The following is a 20,511-nucleotide window of genomic DNA, read 5'->3' on the forward strand; positions in this document are numbered from 1 at the left end:
TCTGCTCAACAAGTTCTGTAACGCGTGCAGAACAAAGCATGGAGCCATTGGCACTTATTGTGTCTGATATTGCCTCCTACCTTTCCTGGGCAAGCCCAAAGGAAACTCTAGTTTTCGTCTGATGCCATTGTTATATGGGCTCGAAACCAGCCTCCATCTAGTGCAGGTCTCTACTAGCAAATGCCTCTGACCCTCAAAATGGCTCCTGCAGCGTACTCAACTCTGCCCTTACAGCAGCTGGAAGGCTTTTAAGCGCTTTCACTTACCCCGTTTGTGGGAGAAAAGTTATCCCAAGTAGGAATTTGTTCAGAAAAAGTGGATGTACTGTGATAGAATTTTCATCAAAAATTTTGAGATTGTGTTTGTTTGAGGGTATAAGGAATTGAATGCTCCCCCTCGCAAAGAAGTTGAAGGACATGAATGTGCCCCAATTGCTTCTTCAGATGCCTACTCCATTGCTTCAGTGCACTTGAAAGTTTTGCAAATCATATTCAGACATGAAAATGGAGGAGTGTTTTTTTGACAAAAACGAGGAGCAATGAAACGAAGGCCATGAACATTTTGCAAGGAAAGATGAGTCGCAGGAAAGATCAGTTCCTGGCTGTTTGAAATTCATATTTGGTTGCGTTATGCCCAGGAAATAACAAATTATGCATGGACTAATTTATCAACGTCAATTTCCAATATGTCGATGTTATAATCTTGCTTCTGCAAAAAGGAAAAAATTGCATGTTATTGGAAAATTTACAACTGCTTATGTTTTGGATTAATAGGAAACTATATGCTGAACACATTTGTTTGAAGCAACACATCTCAAACTTGATTTGGAGATGGGTGTGAATTTCAAGTGCATGAAGGGACCCAAGCAAGTGAAAATTGACTGGCAATAAGCAGGCATGAGCAAGCGGATGGGAGTTGTTTTTCTTTTTGGCCGAGAGAACCAATCAAGAGCTCGGTTGAGAACCTCTCAATCAGTTCTTACGAAGCCTAAATATACACCCAGTTGGGACTCATGCTTTGATATATATCCTGATAGATATCCATTTAGTCTGTCAAGAAAATTATATCATATTAATATCAAACTTCAAGTAGCAAGCTGACAGCAGCCACAAATAGGTGCCTGCCAATCTTTTGTGGTTTGTGATTGCACAAGAGTATTTCATCTTGCCACCCGGCTGAGAGGTGAAACCTACCCTTCCTCTACAAAGTACCTGGCTTGCGTTCGGTGCCTCATGATGATGCTTTTGCTATGCTTCAACTTGTATATCAGTACCTTTTTTGCTATGCTTCAACTTGTATATCGGCACCCTTCTTTTTGCAATATAAGGAATTGACGCTTTCGAAACAAAGACTGGCAGCTTACCAGTCTCCACCCCGTCTTCTCTCTATCACTTCTGACCATGTTGGACTCACCATATCTCGTCCCGGCCATTAGGGGGATATTATTACATCAACAACCTTTCCACAGATGGTTGTAGTATCACAAATGAAGGTCGTCTCTAGAAGAGAGATGGCAGAGTTGTTGATAGCTCCTAACACGAGAGGAAACCACCATTCATCCATCCAAAGATCGATCCACCGCTAGGAATCAGATTTAGACTCGGTACCACGAAACTCACTTCCAAACATAAACCATGAATCTGAACCGAGTTTCAGCCGACATGAAATGCGAACAGGAAAAACTTCCATGGCAATAGATTTTGTGCTGGTGAGACCCGGAATCAATTTTGTCTGAACCATCTGATTTTGAGGCTAAAAGCAGTTCCAGCCAGGTTTTGATCTGATTAAGTTGACTTATCATTTAACTAATTCCTCTATCGGATCTTAATCTAACCTGCTCATACTTAGTGAAACCAATCTATTGTCTCATGAACCTAAAAATTTATAGATTGTGTGTGTGTGTACATCATGAGTTGGGTAATTATATGTTGGTTGCAGTTGGTCATGAATTCATGATCGGGCCCAATGAGGAAGAACTCAACCAAGGAAGACAACTGCATCTGACAATGCCAAGCTTCCAAGCTCCGGACCTATATTTGCTACTTGTCTGTCAACCTGATGCATGTCATAGGAATTATTTCACCTTGCAATAATGGAGAGGAGGCATTCAAGCCCTATGAAAGGCCTAAGCAGTTGCTGACAAAACGCTAAATGTTTCAAAAACTCTTTAGGTTGGTAGATACGCTCTCCAAATTAGGCCTCTGTCATGTCTCTTACACATGGTTTTAATTTTATGAGCAGTTGCACAATAATTAATGCTCCTGCAGGCGTGTCCAGGCAATAAAAGTTAAGTTCTATCCAAGTTTCAGAAGCGCTACAATGACAAAGTTGAAGCATTGGCAGCATCAGCAGCAAACGTGAATCATAGCTACAAATATGGTTTTCAGGTTTTAAACTGCGAGGTATTGTGTGGGTATAAAACGACAAAATTGTTTATGATGGAAAAAGGTAAGAAAATTTCGCCAAATTTTAAAACAATTAATCTTTCGGCGAGAAATGAAAAATGAAAAGGGGGCCAAAATCTTGAAAAATCAAGTGCAAAAAATGTGAAAATTAAAATCTAGCAACTAAAAGTTGAGAAAAACACGAAAAAATGGGAAAACACAAACAATTTTATGGCTATGACATGAACTACTGCATCAAATCCAAAACTTCGTAACTTAGTAAAATCTGCAAAGCTTATTTGGAGCATAGAACAAATATAGAAGTAACTTATACGTTTTTTACCAGCTCAAATTTTCTTTGGATTCCTCCGACAATCGTTGTCATTGTGTTGGGCACTAAGTTAGCTGTCCCAGTCTTTGGGACAGCCGGTAGCTATGGAAACACTGTGAGTGGAGTGAGTGAGTTTTACTGCCGTTCTCAGGAGGATTCAAGTGTAGAACTTCCCAATGGCCTTCATTTGTCACCGTGACGAAGCAAGAGAAAAAGCAGTAAGATCTACCTCAAGCATGAAAACGCTGGACTTTAGCGGCAAACATATATCAGCGTATTGTCCAAATTTGTTCTTGAGTTACAGGCAATTATTAAATCTACTTGTCCTTGGCTGTGGTCACTGACTGTTAATAAATTCATTCGGGTTGACATTAATAATTTGAGTACGCTGTTATTTAAGTTCCTCCGCGCTTTGGCTTTCCAGACGTACTTATGCCTTGCATATATGTAATATAACCACAGACAAATTAAATTAAGTTGTACAGTACATAAAAGTGAAACATTTATTCAACCTGCTCTTTATATGCGTCGAAAACAGTCTCATAGTTCTATCTTTTTAGTTGAAAAATGGAGATGTTTGTTGAAAGTTTTGGTTTAAAATAAAGGTTCAGACTCGAGGATTGGGTCCACGAATCATATTGTTATCTCATTCGAATAAGGAGGTTACTAGAAGCGTCTAGAAAAAGGGAGAAACAAATTCTGTTAAAAGGTTCTGTCTGATTATTGGTTGATTGGCTGGTTTGTAACCTCCTACCTGCTTGTATGTATATATATCTCAAAAGGGAATGAGTGAAATAAGTTTTCTTCCCTTCCACGACTTGCTCTCTCTCTCTCTCTGCTCTGTTTTGCTCTGTTCTTGCTTGTTATGTTGTTCTTCTTACATGGTATCAGAGCGTCATTAACCTGAAGTGTTCTTCTGTCTTCATGGCTTCATCATCGATTGCCCCAGAAAGTGCTCCTCAAGGTGAATCGAATACAAGAGGATCGAACAGTGTGTTGCTGAATCATCCTGATCAAGTCGATGGCTTCAATAATCCACTGTATCTCCACCACTCAGACAGTCCTGGTGCTGTCCTAGTTTCACAACCATTGACAGGTGATAATTACCTTACTTGGAGTCGGGCAATGGTGATGGCCTTAACAGCCAAGAACAAGTTGTGTTTTATTGATGGGTCCTTGCAAGAGCCAGACCCATCATCTGCAGAGCACATTTTATGGAGGAGATCTAATACTATGGTGTTGTCTTGGATAATCAACTCCATGGCGAAGGATATAGCAAACAACATCATATATGCAACGACGGCACATGAGGTATGGACTGATTTGCAGCATCGTTATACTCAAAGTATTGCTCCTAGAAAATATCAAATTAAATCTGCTATAAGCAGACACACTCAGGAGACACAAGGTGTCACTGCATACTATACCAAACTCAAAGGCTATTGGGATGAGCTAGCTTCCTATGAGCCGCTTCCTGTCTACACATGTGGGACTATGAAGATCATTTTTGATAAGGAGCAGGAAGAGAGAGTCATTCAGTTTCTAATAGGACTGAATGAGTGATATAACTCTATTAGAGGACAGATCCTTCTCATGGATCCTTTTCCCCCAATAGCAAAGGCATATTCTCTAATCCTACAAGAAGAGAAGCAGCGAGAGGCAAGACTGTTGCCTTCTACAGAGCATATCAGTTTGGTTGCTTCTCAATATGATAATTGAATGTTTAAAGGAAATACCCAAAGACGTCAACATTGCACATACTGTCAAAAAATGGGTCACACAAAGGACAAGTGTTACAAACTGCATGGTTACCCAAATGAGTTTAAGTCATTTAAGCAGAGACAAGAGAAAACATAGCAAGGTGTAGTGCAAGGAGAAAAGTCGAATGGGAAAGGCGTCTCTGCTGCAACGTCTAGTGGTTCTGTAAGTTTTGAGGCAAATGTGGCTCAATCCAGCAAGGAAAGTGTGCCAGTCTTCACCATGGAAGAATACAATCAGATTATTCAATTGCTGAAAGAGAAACCACCAGTCTCTTATGCAAATTTTGCAGGTATTTCCATTACCCTAAAAGATGCATGGATCATTGACAGTAGTGCCAGTGATCACATGACATCTTCATTGTCAAGTCTGGTTAATGTTTCAAAACTTCAAACTGGTTTTCCTATCAGATTACCCAACAATAATATTGTTCATGCAACTTACCAAGGTGATGCTGTAATCTCTCATTCAATCAGATTACATCATGTTTATTACGTTCCAAATTTTAATTTCAATCTGATATCTGTCAGTCAATTAATCAAGTAGTTGAACTGTGATGTTTTGTTCTCTACCTGTGGTTGTGTCATACAGGACCAGATGTCCAAGATGGAGATTGGAGCTGCTGAACTGAGAAGTGGCATATATTGCTTCCAAAGTCCTAATTCTACAAATGAATTGACTACCAATTTTGATGACCATTTACCTTCTGTATCTACAGCAACCAAATCTCATGATCCCTTGGACCTTTGGCATTTGCGCCTGGGTCATCCTTCTAGCTTTAGAAATAAACTTTTCTCTGCACAAGACTCTAAGATAGTGTTGAAGAACAATCAATGTCATACTTGTTCTATTTCAAAGCAGACTCGTCTGCCTTTCAATGTTAGAGAACTTTCTTCTTCAAAGCCCTTCCAAATGGTGCATTGTGATATTTGGGGACCTTATTCACAGGTCTCACTCACTGGTGCGCATTATTTTTTGAGTCTAGTTGATGACTACTCACGTTGCACCTGGGTGTTTTAAATGCGCCACAAGTATGAGACACAATACAATCTCAAACAGTTTTGTAATCTGATTGAAAATCAGTTTAAAATTACAATACTAAAAATAAGGAGTGATAATGGGTCGGAGTTTTTATCTCAAGAGCTACAAACCTTTTTTCAGCAGAAAGGAATTATACATGAAAGGAGTTGCGCCTATACACCTCAACAAAACGGCGTGGTTGAGAGGAAGCACAAACATCTTCTAACAGTGGCTCGTGCACTTCGATCCCAGGCCAATTTACCTTTAAAATTCTGGGGCGAATGTGTGTTGACAACAACTTAATAAATAGAACTCCCTCACCTTTGTTAAATGGAGTCACAACCTATGAAAGACTCTTTCAAAGAAAACCAACGTATAATCATCTTAGAACATTTGGTTGTTTGTGCTATGTGACAAATTTAAGACCAAGCAGTAAATTTGATGAAAGAGCACAAATGTGTGTTTTCTTAGGGTACCCCTTTGGTAGAAAGGCATATATTGTTTATAATATGAAAACAAAAGAATTGATGGTGAGTCGTGATGTCAAGTTTCGTGAACATGTATTTCCATTTTTAAATTCAAAGGAAGAAATAGAAACTTCTGTTGTGCCTCTTTACCTATCGAAGATGTCATGTGCAGGGAAAGCGAAGTTCAAGAGAAAGAAGGTGAAAAATCTCAACTCTTCACAAAAATTGATCAATCTGAAAACTTACCATTTCAATCCACTTCAAGTGAACTTCAACCCATGAACTCTTCAGCTGAAATAGAATATGATACAAGTCAGCATCAAAGCCTTCGTCGCTCTAATCAAATTTGGAAATCATCTGTTTTGCTTAAGGATTTTTATTGCAATGCTGCTACTTCTGGTTCAGAAGCTACATCAAAGTCAAAGAATGGTCATTACAGCAGGTATCCAGTCTCAAACTTTGTCTCATTCAAACAATTCTCACCACAACATAAATCATTCCTTTTGTCCATATCCCAATCATCTGATCCATATTTCTATGATGAGGCAAAACACTTAGCTTGCTGGAAAGATGCCATGGCAGCTGAAATCAGGGCCCTAGAAGAAAATGGTACATGGAGTCTTGTTAAATGCCATGCAGGTGTGACTCCTATAGGATGTAAGTGGGTGTACAAGACAGAATATAAGGCTGATAGTTCGGTTGAGAGATACAAAGCAAGACTTGTTGCAAAGGGCTACTCACAAGTTGAAGGAGTAGATTTTCATGAAACATTTGCACCGGTAGCTAAACTAGTTACTATAAGATGTTTATTATCTATTGCAGTGAAGTTTAATTGGATACTTGAGCAAATGGATGTATATAATGTCTTTTTACATGGAGATTTGCATGAGCAGGTTTATATGGAGTTGCCTCCCGGATATGGAAAAGAGGGGGAGACAAGAGTTTGCAAACTTTATAAGTCCTTATATGGGCTAAGGCAGGCACCAAGAAATTGGTTTCAGAAATTTTCTACTGCCTTAGTAAATTTTGGTTTTACTCAATCAAGAAATGATTATTCATTGTTCATCTTGTGCAAAGGTAAAACATTTTCTGCTGTACTGGTTTACGTAGATGATTTGATCATTGTGGGAGATGACGCAAAGCAAATTGCTCAAATTAAAGGTTATTTGAATAGTGTGTTTCATATGAAGGAGCTGGGATCATTAAAATTCTTTTTGGGAATTGAATTGTCAAGAAGTAATGAAGGCATTTGTTTGTCACAACGCAAGTATTGTCTTGACATTTTGGAAGAAACTGGTCTTCTTCAAGCAAAACCTGTTGAAACTCCGATGGAGCAGCAAACATCAATTACTTCAACTGAAGGAAAACCTCTTAAAGAGTCGTCAGCCTATAGAAGACTTGTTGGTAAACTAATATACTTAACAATAACAAGACCTGAGATCTTATTTGCTGTTAATATCCTTAGCATGTTTATGCAAGAGCCAAGAACACAACATATGGAAATGGCCTTAAGGGTGGTTATGTATCTCAAGAAGAATCCAGGTCAAGGAGTAATGCTATTGGCAAGAAATCAGCTACACATTAGAGTCTTTTGTGATGCTGATTGGGCATCATGTAAGGAAACAAGAAGATCTACAACAGGTTATTGTGTCTTCCTTGGTGAGAATCTAATCTCATGGAAAACTAAGAGACAAGCAACTGTGTCAAGATCTTCAGCTGAAGCTGAATATCGATCACTAGCTAATGTAGCATGTGAAGTAGTGTGGTTAAAGTCATTGTTGACAGAATTGAAGATAAACCATGCAGCCCCTGCAGATGTATTCTGTGATAATCAAGCAGCGATTCACCTTGCAGCTAATCCTGTCTTCCACGAACGTACTAAGCACATTGAAGTTGATCTTCATCTGGTACGTGACTACATCAAATCTAAAGTGTTGCAAACTCTTCATGTATCTTCCGAGAACCAACTTGCAGATATTTTCACAAAAGTTCTTGGAAAAAGCAATTTCAGTTCATTAAATCCAAACTAGGCATACATGATTTGCATGCACCAGTTTGAGGGGGAGTGTTGAAAGTTTTGGTTTAAAATAAAGGTTTAGACTTGAGGATTGGGTCCACGAATCATATTGTTATCTCATTCGAATAAGGATGTTACTAGAAGCGTCTAGAAAAAGAGAGAAACAAATTTTGTTAAAAGGTTCTGTCTGATTATTGGTTGATTGGCTGGTTTGTAACCTCCTACCTGCTTGTATGTATATATATCTCAAAAGGGAATGAGTGAAATAAGTTTTCCTCCCTTCCACGACTTGCTCTCTCTCTCTCTGCTCTGTTTTGCTCTGTTCTTGCTTGTTATGCTGTTCTTCTTATAATGTTTATTCCAACTTAGGTTCGACATTGCTTTGTTATTGAAAAAAATTGACAGATAGCTGGTAGGACTACTTAATAAATAAACACGGAACGGACAGACTTTGTCAAATTAAGCAAAATTCATTTCCATTTCTGCAAAAAATTAACACGCTGCTGGAAAATCTTCTTGCAATTCGGTGTGTGCAGTTTGCTAGATCTGAACCTGCTCCATCGGTTGCATCAAGTCGATATTGGAAAAAAAGAAAGTAAAGAACTAAGCCGTACGCAACGAGTAGCTACAAAAATCCAATGTCTACGGTTACTGATCTTTCTCAAAACCTTCAGTGCTCCACAAGCTATTTTCATACCTAAGATATTACGGCTTTCAGTTGGTGGATTTTGTTTTCTTTTAAATTAATGGAAAATGGAATAACGGAGTTTTCTTTTTTTTTCCTGACTGTTGAACTTGATCATCTAAGAGGCGCATATGTATCATGATTTATCTTGGTTGCTCCTTGTCTTTGGCTTCATTGCTGAGGATTCTTGCTCCTGAATTACAGGACCTCCTTCCACTCGATCGGATGAAGCTCTTGTGCATTATGACAAGCAAACTTCTTCAACCTTCCCTCCTTCAGATCCAACTCCAACCCGAACCTTGAGGTGCAAAAATGCAAACAGAAAGCAGAAAGCATACTTCGAGTTCATGTACATCATCAACTTGCTTAAGCCAAAGCGTGGTGCATCTCCATGAGTACACTCATGGAGTTGTACTGGTGATCTCGGGAGGGTTCATAACTGTGTTTCCTTCCGTAGCATCTTAGAAAGTGAGTATCAAGTTGAGGCAATAAACAGAAAGGACATAGGCACATCACCTCAGACCAAGAGCTCCGGCAGTCGCACCTACCCACAATCACATGCAGATATAGTTGGACCACACCCAACATTTTATTGGACCTGCCCTGGTGTGGGTTTAATGCAAACACAGGCCAGCTAGCACATGGAAGCCCAATAAATATGAAGTCCTTTTTTTTATGCAGCTTGTTTCCAGTCCAATCCTGTCAACCAAAGAGTTAGGTGGTAGAAAGCAAAATTGGTGCGGGCTGCTGGCTGCCAATAGTAGGAAGAACCTCTGTTATGAATCTACCTTGTTTTTGTGCTGCATCTTTGATATCAAATACTTTTGTTGGGTCCACAGACAATGCATCCATGGATTCTGGGTATATTAAAGCTTGTTTGAGAGTTTCTAGCTAGGGCCCTCGGTCCTCCTGGAGCACATATAATATCCCATACCTAATACTTCTAAATTAAATGCTGTTGTCAGATTCGTGTTCTTCATCCACCATACAACTCGAATCTGGATTTTGATCCGATTCAGATTTGCTTTCCAGGTCCAATACGTGTTGAAAGAGGTCGGAACTAGTCAAAGCCCGGATAATTGACGGCAGTAGTTGGCAGGTGAATATTAATTAATGCTCCTGGGTTCTTTGTCAATACGTGGGTCCAATCGACTTGCATAAGCAATCGTCCACTTTCATTACCGATCTTGCAGTAGGATGAATTTGAGAGGAAAAAACAGTAAGATTTCTCTTTTTGGTATCACCCAGTAAAAGATAGGAAAAATGGTAAATTAATCTTCAAATCAAGTTCTTTACAAAATTAAAAAAATCTCTTTTTGCATTTTTCACTTACTGAAAACTTTTTTCTTTGATTCTTAACTAGTTATGCACCCAGCAGCGTAAGACTGCTCGACCCAAGCGTACCTGCAGGCTGCAGGTGTCTCTGCAACTAGAGAGTCCACGTCCAAAGTTTACTGCCAGTCACCATACAGGACTTCTTGATTCTTCGGTCTCAGTGAAGATCACCTTTTGAATCTGTTTTGAAACATATGAACAATAAAAGAGTTGACGTACTTTGCATTATCATCACTCTAATAAGGAAACAAAGTTGGTAGCTAGCATATTCTTAAATTGAACAGGAACAAATATTACTAACTGGGAAAGTCGCATCTGGAGTACTATTTTGCTGCAGAATCACAGAGTGGTTAAAGGACATTATTTTGTCACCTTATTCACTACCAGCTCGAGTTTGCCACTCATAGCTTGAACTAACAGTCACAGAGATAGGCAGATGCCGTGAGAGTAAGAGGCGCATGAATTGCAGCTTCAGCTGCTTGTTTTAGATATGTAATACCAGAGAAAATGCTTTCACATACAAGGCAAGAACTAACGGTCTTTGCCCAAAAGTTGATAGACGAGTTGGCGAAAATCCATCAAGGATGCGAGATATATATTGGTGCGGACGTAGAAAATGAAAAGAAATTGAAGCCATCACGACCCCCAGGAAAATGTATAATTTGGTCTGTGGGCGTGAAAGTGCAGCCAAGCAAACTGTCTCAAGGGCATGATGACGCATCAACTATCTTGGTGAATGATTAAGGATGTGTAGTTCATATGTGTAAGCATGCCTCTTGTTTGTGAAAAGAAATAGGCGTGGTACTAAGTGGATGAAAGACTCACCAGGAGAGACAGCAAAATTTTAGGTACAGTTCTAGTTTCCGATACCATGCGTCCTGCTTCTGCTTGAGTTCTAGCTTTTTGTTGCACATTTTCATTGTTATGTTTTTAGTTTGTGTTTTAATTATGCTTCAAATGGGTTAAGAAGAGGTAGTTCTTTTCTCTCTACGTGATAATATTCGTTTTCATTCTTGTGCTACTCTTGGCACTGGTTCGACTACCGCCGTATCCTCAGTAGGTTGTCCTGCTCCGACAACAAACTTCTACATTATTACTATAACTGATCAGAAAAGGAATACTTCAGAAAAAGTATTAATTTTTACTGAGTAGTTGACTTTTACTGAATTCAATTCAACGTTTCTTTGGTGTGTTTTACCAGTTCAAGATCCTTTTTTAGTTGTTATGAATAGCAGACAACAGCTTATTTCCTGAAAGACTTACTCATGCTCTATACGACGACCTTGATTTTCCTTTTCATTTTGTTATCAGATGACTTAATTCTCAATGGTTATGAAACTAGATCCATGTCGTCAAAACTAAGATTACATGAAATGCTGAACAAGTTTACATGGTCAAATGATAAATGCGGTTATCTTTTTGAAGAGTGAAGGCTGTTGAAATAAAATTTCGGGTGGGCTGTGCTTCAGCACAGGTTTGCCTTCAGCAGTTTCAAGCTCGAATAATGAATTAATGCTAGTTTTCATATTCTAAAGTTCTCTGTGAGAAAGATTATATTCAAATGTTTCTAGAAGCAAGAGAAATTGTTACAGACTTATAAAGAACATACTTTCAAGTTAATTCATAGATGGGTAGTGTTCCCTTAAAAGTGTAAACATGGAGGAGGAAACATAAAAGCATCTAAAGAATTCTCGATTACTTCCTATGGCGTGAAGTGTGAACTTACTGTTGTCCTTTCTTGTTCCTCTTTTTCCGGCTTAAAAATTATGCACCATTGGCATCTTATGAAGAAGGGGTTGTAGATTTAAAAATCTAAAGAACCACGCATCACCAGTACAACTTTCTCCGATGCCATGGAAAGTGAGATTTTGGGGCAACATATAGATGAATGCAAGCATCACTTTTTGACATGAAAATGCTGATACTTGGTAAAACTATATCACGTGAAAAAGAAAGCAAAATATACACAACTGTGCCTTTTTGAGCTGGTTAGGTTAGGAAGGCATTCGGAGATCATGAAACTGTTTAGGTAATATACAGATAGCTTGCATTTGTCATCCTTCAACACGACAACATTTGGAATTTTTTCGAGTTTTGGCTTTTTTTATCTTAAGTTGTACCGCATCCTCTACATTGCCTTAAAGTTAAACCGAGCACTACTGTAAGCATCAGGATTAGCTGCTCTGGTGTTGATGATTTTTAGCCGAATTATCCCTTTTTTTGGACAAGAATTGCCAACTTCGTTTTGTCTTCGACCGGAAAAGATTACAGAAAAGAGGTCCTAACATGGTCAGTAAAAAAAAATTCCAGCACAGAAAAGAATGCAGCCATTATCCAATTTAACAATCTTCCTCTTTATCATGTGGGGAGGGATTATATTCTTATTCCTCATGACATTCATCGAGATCTTACCATGTGCTGTAGCAGACCTAGCCTTTAATCAATTTCTGCTGGCAAGATACGTTAGACGATGACTGGTGGGGAATGACCTCACTCCTTTTGGTTAAAAAAATAAAGAAATGCGTCAACTAGTGGTCTACGAGCTGGTCTCTTGAGAGCGCCAGATTGTTAAAGTAACAGTAAAAAATGCTGGTGGGTTAAAAACTACAAGAGAGAGAGAGAGAGAGAGAGAGAGAGAGAGAGAGAGAGAGATGACACATGGTGGTACCAAAACGACCATTTAAGAACGGTCGGTGGGGAGGAAGGGGATGAAAGGCTTATAGATGCGATTCTGACCTCCACCAGTGACCCTTTAGCTTTCCTGCATTTTTCAGTAGTAAAATATAGAGGAAAGAAGAGAAACATGTCTAAAAAAGTGGTAAACCCACCAAGAAGGCTGAGGTTCGATTTCTTTTTCCATGAAAATGGCAGACCAATCAGTGAGGCTGGCAACAGTTTTTCTGAAAGAAACCCCTCCAGTTGGACGGAAAACCATTTATTATATATATTACTTGCCCAACCACCGGCCGGAATGGTGAACTTGGACCACCAGTGAATGGAGAAGAAGCAGGATGTTCTGTGACTAGAACGGAGGTCAGTACTGTTCACAGTGCAATTACTCAAACTTGTCAAGTAAAAGAACCCAGCTACCATGAAAGGCCGTATTTCTTGCTGCTGGCCTGCCTGCCTGCCTTTATGCGCAAACGTTGAATCTTGTCTTTTTCCTTCTCCCAATCTAAAGTTCAATTTAATAGAGAAATGTGACATATTTTTTTGAATCTTTCTAGCTTTTTAGGCAAAACATAGATTTTAGTTTTTTATTCAATACAGAAACGATCTCGATCCCTCTTCCATTCACCCGATTCTCTGAATATTCTTTTTTCTGCTGACGGAGTTAAGTTCAACAGGCAATGCTTCACGTGCCTCGATGCACAATTGGATCCTCGAGATGCTAATAAAGATTAAGTCACAACTCGGTCTTTCTGGGAGATATTGTTCTTGGGTTGATGCTTCACGTGCCTTTATTAGGCTAATTAATATCTCACAAAAATGAGCTTATGCTGAATATTTTACGTTTATATATATATATATGTATAGGTAAGTTGGGCAGCTTCTTGTCCTTTAGCAAAAGCTGGGCTCCTTTTCTGCGAGACATTCGGCAGAGTACGTGCAAGAGAACGTGACGGTGAGACGATCTTATGACGTGTTTCTTTTGCCCATTAAAATACCATTTCGCTACTTTTTAATAAAGACGCTCTAATCTCTGGTAGCTGCGATCGTATTAACATATAAAATTTGTTTTTGGTACACTACATATATTTGTTTATGACTTAGCAAAATATATAAAGAGAGAGTTTCATTTTCAAGGTCCTTGAGCTTACATACCTACCTGTCTGAGCTCACATATATAATAAGATCCGGACTTAATTTCTTTGAGAGGAATAAGCCACTCACTCTCATGTATGCACGCACACACAGACACAAGGATCAGCATATTGAGTTAGAATCCTGCCTCAGTGACGCTGCTATACCATTTTCACGTATGAACTTGTAACCACATTCACGAATACCAGCAATAAATGTGTAGATGGTACCAGCAATGCCTCCGAAAGGGCACAATATTCCTCCTCCATCCGACAGCCTCAATTTCCTAAAATGTCTTACTTGGAGAACGTGTCACAATGTCTAGAAATTTCACATTTTGATCGCAATTTTGAGGCAAACAAAAGCAGTCTTGCCCAGTTCACCACTGTTCAACCGTCAGTTACACTTTTCTTCCCCACAAAGTGGATTTCTCCGGCCATCTCGAAGCTTTTGGCCTCTTACACACGGAACTATATATATATAAGAGAGATGGCAGGAGAAGTCGAATGGATTTACCTACTTTGGACACCTGCGAATATACTTTGTGGGCAAAGGCCCTCACCTTCCATCACCACGGGTGACGATCCGCACACACGCAGACATGCACACGTACTATGGAAATGAAGGTATTTCTATCATTTTATGGAAAAGTCTTCCCATGCCATGTGCTTCTGGAAAAGAAATCCATGCATCAATTATTACTGCTGAAACTACTTAGACAGAGAGGGAGAGACGGAGCAAGTAATTTGGTGAAAGTGGGAAGCTGCTTCCCCTGAGGGATGAAAGGAAAAAAGAATTAAATGATTGGCACGTTCTAGAAGCTGGAGCCGGCGATCTGACCCACCAACCCGTTGGTTGCAGAGAGTTTGAGCTCACACGAGTCGAGTCAGGGACGCCGTTCCCCTCCACCGCCGCACGTGCTGACTTCCACTGCTCTCAGTAGTACAATACTACTGCTGCCATGAAAGAGAAGGAAAAGGTAGCCATTGGAATGGTAGATGACGTGAAACGAGAGACGGCCGAGCAGAGGCGACGAGGCCAACCAACACCCCACCTCCACGTCCTCCTCTTCTTCTCCGTCCGTGGAGTGGTCGGTAGGCGCCGCCGCCGCCGCCGCAGCTCGGCTCCGTCCACACGAAGCCGATCTCTGCCCTCCTCAACTACCAATCCTTATGCCAAGCATCGTCAGAGGGGCGAGAAAAAGCGCAAAGCTGGCTACCACTGTGACAGAATTAAATTATTGAAAGCGTTAAGATGTCGTTTGAAAAACTTTAGCAGCGTCCGTTCGTTCGTAGTTACTCGGAATAGTCGATTCATGTGCGTTGAAAACGAAAGAGGGCCATGATGCATATGCATGGTTCAATATTTCGGGAGGATTTGGAAGATAACGAAGTGGGAGTTTGAAATATTCGCTAAGGTTGTTAGCCGCCATGCGTACGTGTTGCATTAAGGGCCACAAGTGCTTAAATAATTGCAGCTGATCTTGCTCGATCTTAAATAATTGCAAGAAGGAAAACTGGTTCTAAGTTTGAGAGAAAATGGATTGCATGTTCGACCCTATTCGTTTCATTTCTTTTCCTTTTTGGCGTTCAACTTCTTACTTATGTAGTTGACTTGAAAAGTATTGAGCTGGGATTGAAGTTCAGTTGGTTGCTTTGCTTGTCCTCTACCACCTTGTGAATTTTGCTTATATTAAAGATGAGTTGAAGGTTAGGTAGAAAAATTTTTGGAATGATAAAATATCTATCTTATTGATCGGCCTCCTTATTAAATATGATGTTGGAAGACTTCAAAATCTCTCCCACAAGTCCAGTTGTTTTCTCGACAATATGTTGGTCTCTCGATTTAATTCCTCCAATTCGAAGTATATAGCTTATACGTGGTGTGTGTGAGATGTTCGTTCCACAATATCCGAATAATGGACTCTTAGAATCGACGAGTTTTCAGATGTCAAAGAACATCTCTGAATGCATAAGATTTATGAAAATTAAATGCCATCACACAAGTGCTCTCACATGTTTAGCACTGGTTCTTTTAGCACTGGTTCTGTTCCGTCATGTACAAGAAGAAGTCACAACCCAAGTTTTTTTTTTTTTTTTGCAGAGATTTTACTAAATTTGAGCCTATAGTTAAAAAGTGGAATAATATCTACCTGATTAATTGTCTCACAACTGCAGTGAAGATGTTTCCTAAGTTGAGGAAAGTCATAATGTTCAAAATCAATGTAAATTAACTTTGAATTGACTCTGGAATGTATGTATAATTTAACTTGAGATATTTGTTAAGCTCACAGTTTTAGAAAAATAATTAATAAAAGAATAAAAAAGTGGTCCTCCTTCTTTGGAATTACAGTCAATGATAGACCTCAAAATAAAATAAAAATTCTTTGAGAATATTGATGTAGCTAGCTGTTTGTCCTAGTGGCCTCATGAGGACAAGAAACGAAGAAGGTGGATCCATTCGTAGCGGCCCAACGTTCTGACCACATGGGACAAAGCCGGTCCCAACTGGGCTTAAGCCGACCTTAAAATAGGAGCCGAGCTAAAGGTGTAGGTAGCGTGGCGGCCAGCGTCAAGTACGTGTTGAGCGTGGGATGGAAGGTCGCGAGTATAAAAATATGCGTTTCGTTGATTGGACGGTCGCGTGCTGCCCTTCTGCTCTTAGCCCTCGCTCTTCTCCTCACTCTTCTGTCTTGGTTTGAATTGTCGTTGCTCCGCTGTCTCTCCCGAGGAGAAAGAATGGTGAAGCCCGAGAGCCACAACAAGAAGGCGGTGACCAGAGGAGCATGGACAGCAGAGGAAGATAGGAGATTATCGGAGTACATAAGGATCCATGGTGACAAGAAGTGGAGATTTCTGCCTGCCAGAGCAGGTCTCCTTCTCTCTCTTTCTCTGTGTCTGTGCGTGTGTGTTGAGTTGAACAGCTCCGTTGGGGGTAGAATCTTCTTTGTCTCCAAAACGTCAGGCGCAGAAGCTGTGCCTTTTTTGTTGCCTCATGGTCTTGATTTTAGAGTCTAGTACTTCTTGAGACTTTCTTTACTGTAAAAGACCAAGCTCTTCGTGTCAGTGCGGTTCCGTTCTTCACACTGCCGTCCTAAACTCAGTGACGTTTTAGTTTTCGGAGAAGCACTTCGAGTATGAAGCTTAAGAGTCTAAAGATGCGCCAATGTAGGTTCGGTTGAGGTTAAACCTGGTGCGACTACTCAAAAGAGTGATCAGAAATTGGAGACTGTATCATTTAGTTAACCGCTTTGAAGTCTGCTATACTTATCTGAATCCTTCTCCTCCCGTGAGCTACGAGACCGAAAATTATTCTCCTGCTCACGGAGATGGGTCTAATCATCGTAATAACTACACTGTAAAATTCAAGAGGTTGGGTGTCATAATCACCAGAAGAAGTACTCTGACCTGCAAATCCAAGTTGGTACCGAGTGGTGTTCCCATTCCATCGATCGGGATTGATGCAAACCCCACTTAGTTACTTTCTCCATGTGAACTCGGTCTTTTCACGACACCTTCTATTGATCACCACAATTTTAGAGAACCCGTGATCTTTTAAAGTTTTTTTTGTTTTCTTCTTCTTGAAGGGAAAACTGATCCATGTGACATAACCTTGCAGGTCTAAATAGATGTGGGAAGAGCTGCAGATTGAGATGGTTGAATTACTTACGGCCAGATATCAAGAGAGGGAACATATCAGAAGATGAAGAGGATTTAATTATGAGGCTTCACAATCTTTTGGGAAACAGGTGACTCAATCTTACCATTTACTTCTATAATCTCACTCTACTCTGGCCATTGTTTGGAAAAATAAGAAGATGTGATGCCATCCTGGTGCCCGACTATGTATCCTACGGCTCCATGAACGAGTTATTGCTCTTACAATAGAAAGACAACAAAGTCCCCAGTGAAATTGTTGAGGTTTACGCACTCGGTTTCCTACTATACAGATTCTGATTACCGAATTATTGCGATTTTCGCGGCATGAAAGCAGTTGTCGGATTCATGCTTTCTGAATGCATTTCTCAAGTCAACACGAAAGAGGGTTTACCATCAACGTGTAAGATTTTTCTTGGCTGGATGGTGATTTGGAAACCTGCGTTTGAGTCAGCAGCATAAGTCATAGGCAGTTCATGATCAGGTAACTGTAAACTCGATCAGGTTTGAGACAATTGATCTCCACCTGCCCAATGGCCAATGGGTTCTAATTGTCAAATTAGAAATTCACTAACAAGCACAAACGCAAGCTAGAGATAGGTCCTTCATCTCTCTCTCTCCAGCGAAAATTCAGTCTGCCTTTTCAACAGTATTATTTAATGCACTGGACCCTGAAAACCTTTTCGTTGGTAGATGTCATGACTGTAGGAGGGGCTCCATGGTTGCTGTTTTCATCGAGAGTGAGGTGAAATTCCATCCTTTCAATGACTCGAAAGTGAGTACCAACGTGGTGGACCCCTTGATATTGATGAATTATCAATGTGTTCCCAGTCTCTCTCTATCCCACCGGCCTCCCTCTCTTCTGAACAGTTCATGTATATTCGTGATGCAGGTGGTCACTGATCGCCGGAAGATTGCCAGGGCGAACAGATAACGAAATAAAAAATTACTGGAATACTCATTTGAGCAAAAAATCATTATCAATGAGTGACCTAAACCTCAAAATAAACCAGAAGTTGAAGAAGGCCCAGAAGCCGCTCCCACCAACAAGAACGTGCCCAGTTTCCTCTACGCCGGACAGCACCAACGAGAAGGCCGGCGGGGAGAGCGAGAGGCCGTGGAGCTGCCCGCTAGATCAGGATTTCGATGTGCAAATCGACCTCGATATCGACAAGTTTTTCGACTTCCCCACCACTGGTTCAGCTGCGACGGAGCAGGGGCAGAGCACCGGGATGGTGGAAATGAGCAACCGGCTGGTGCAGGAATCGAGGGAGGAAGCTGGATTCTTCAAGGGCCTGTTCCAATATTGTGAGTCGGAGAACCCTGATGCCGGCCTCTGCTCCGACCAATATTCCAAGCTCGAGCATCTCGACTTAGAGATGATCAGCAGGCTTCTGGAGTTCGATGTGGATGCGAACCATCCTGCAGAGGGGAATCTCTCTCTTTCTTAGAGAAGCAGCATTGCTCCTTTAACCTGATCTAAATAAATCCTTGATTGTACAAAAATGGGGTTGCTTCATCTGCTGTCATAAGAATAAAGATTGAAGGGCGTCAACTAATTATTTTTATCTGTGACTACTTTTTTTTTTTTTTTTACTCTGCTGCACTTTGTTCTTTTCCTCTTCTGCTCCAGCGGAATTGACCCGACAGAACCTGCGGGCCAGAGCAAAGCGTGGCCCGGGCAGGTAAGAAATGGGCCGGCGGGGCGCCGGCTAGACCTTAGATTGCTCGGTGTGAGAGAGAGAGAGAGAGAGAGAGGGAGCGAACTCATCCAACAGGCTGTTGGATCTTACACGAGAAAGAGTGGAAAGAAAACACCCATACCAGACCCATGCACATCGAAATAATGTTCAACGGCATTCGCGTAACATGCAGGCCCGCTTTTAAAAGTGGGTCAGCACCATCATGAAAGTGGGTTAGGTCTGCATGACATGCACTGGAAACTGTGCACGGTGCACCCGGATGCATGCAAACATCCTTAAATACATATAAATATATATGTTTTATCATTGCGCCACGTTGTGAACAACCCATACCTCCACAAACATGTACCGTGCTTGGACTCATATCTACCTAAGTTCAACCACTAATATAAGATTTTAAAGAATGAGTCATGAAGCCCCCCGCATCTATTGACATGCACATCCATGCAATGCATTGGATTATGTTTCTAACACATCGATATATATATATAAATTATATAAAAGCTGTTAGCTGGGGCCAAGGTGGATTTGAAAGAGATAACCGGTTTTCACACGGCACGAGGTAATATGGAACGCAGAATGGGTGAAGTCAGCTTTATGGCGGTACAGATGGCATGTCTTCGCTCCTGCAATGGATCTACCAATCAAATCTGGGCAGAAATAGATAGGTGCCTAAAGGGAAAGGGGTAGCCATAGAGTGGGCTCTAGTTGTGATGCCGAAAGTTATAGATCTTATGGCCATTAATTAACCTTGAGTTTGAGAAAGAAGCTTTAAGTTAATACACCACCGATGTGCAACAGTAACGAAAATAACAAAAAGCAACCCGCAATATCATCACCATAGAAAAAATGTCTAATCAACAACATTCATGTGACGCCGTATAAATCTGCGGCCTAGTTATTCCTTTAAGAAACTTTGTGAAATCGGTCACGTCCTCACTGCTTTATTGTCCAAATGACTAAAATGCCCTTCACTAAGGAGGAACACCTTCACAACAAAACTCAAAACACCTTTTTTTTTTTCTTTTGTTTTATGAGGTCAAAATTGTAAAAAAGGTGAAAAAAAAAAAACACTTTTTCGATAAACGACGAAACATAACGTCATAGGTGGTGGCTTGTGAGGGGTCGACCATTCGAGTGGATGATTGGCGTGGCTTGGAGAGCATGCTAGGGCTGAACCACATCTTGGCTTGTTGCTCACATAATAGTTGCACAAAATTTGATAATTTTGTTTATTCATCAACTTTTTGTTCTTGAATTATTTGTTTAGTGCTTTATGTTTAAGGCCTATTCTATACATAATGTCTTTTGAAAAGAGAAAGGTATTCTGCTGCCTATTCAATTGCTAGAT

The 20,511-nt window shown here is 40.4% G+C and overlaps 1 protein-coding gene across 1 annotated transcript; it reads left to right on the forward strand.

Moving 5' to 3' along the window:
• The first annotated feature begins 10,419 nt into the window (after nt 1–10,419).
• LOC116253471 (transcription factor MYB3-like) lies at nt 10,420–19,025 on the forward strand. Its single transcript, XM_031628294.2, has 4 exons — nt 10,420–10,845; nt 16,223–16,672; nt 17,420–17,549; nt 18,350–19,025. The coding sequence occupies exons 2-4, from the start codon at nt 16,540–16,542 to the stop codon at nt 18,906–18,908; spliced, it is 822 nt and encodes a 273-aa protein (XP_031484154.1). The 5' UTR covers nt 10,420–10,845; nt 16,223–16,539; the 3' UTR covers nt 18,909–19,025.
• Nucleotides 19,026–20,511: the final 1,486 nt, after the last annotated feature.

The sequence above is a fragment of the Nymphaea colorata genome, chromosome 4 (genome assembly GCF_008831285.2).
Source record: "Nymphaea colorata isolate Beijing-Zhang1983 chromosome 4, ASM883128v2, whole genome shotgun sequence".
In the NCBI taxonomy this organism is placed as follows: domain Eukaryota; kingdom Viridiplantae; phylum Streptophyta; class Magnoliopsida; order Nymphaeales; family Nymphaeaceae; genus Nymphaea; species Nymphaea colorata.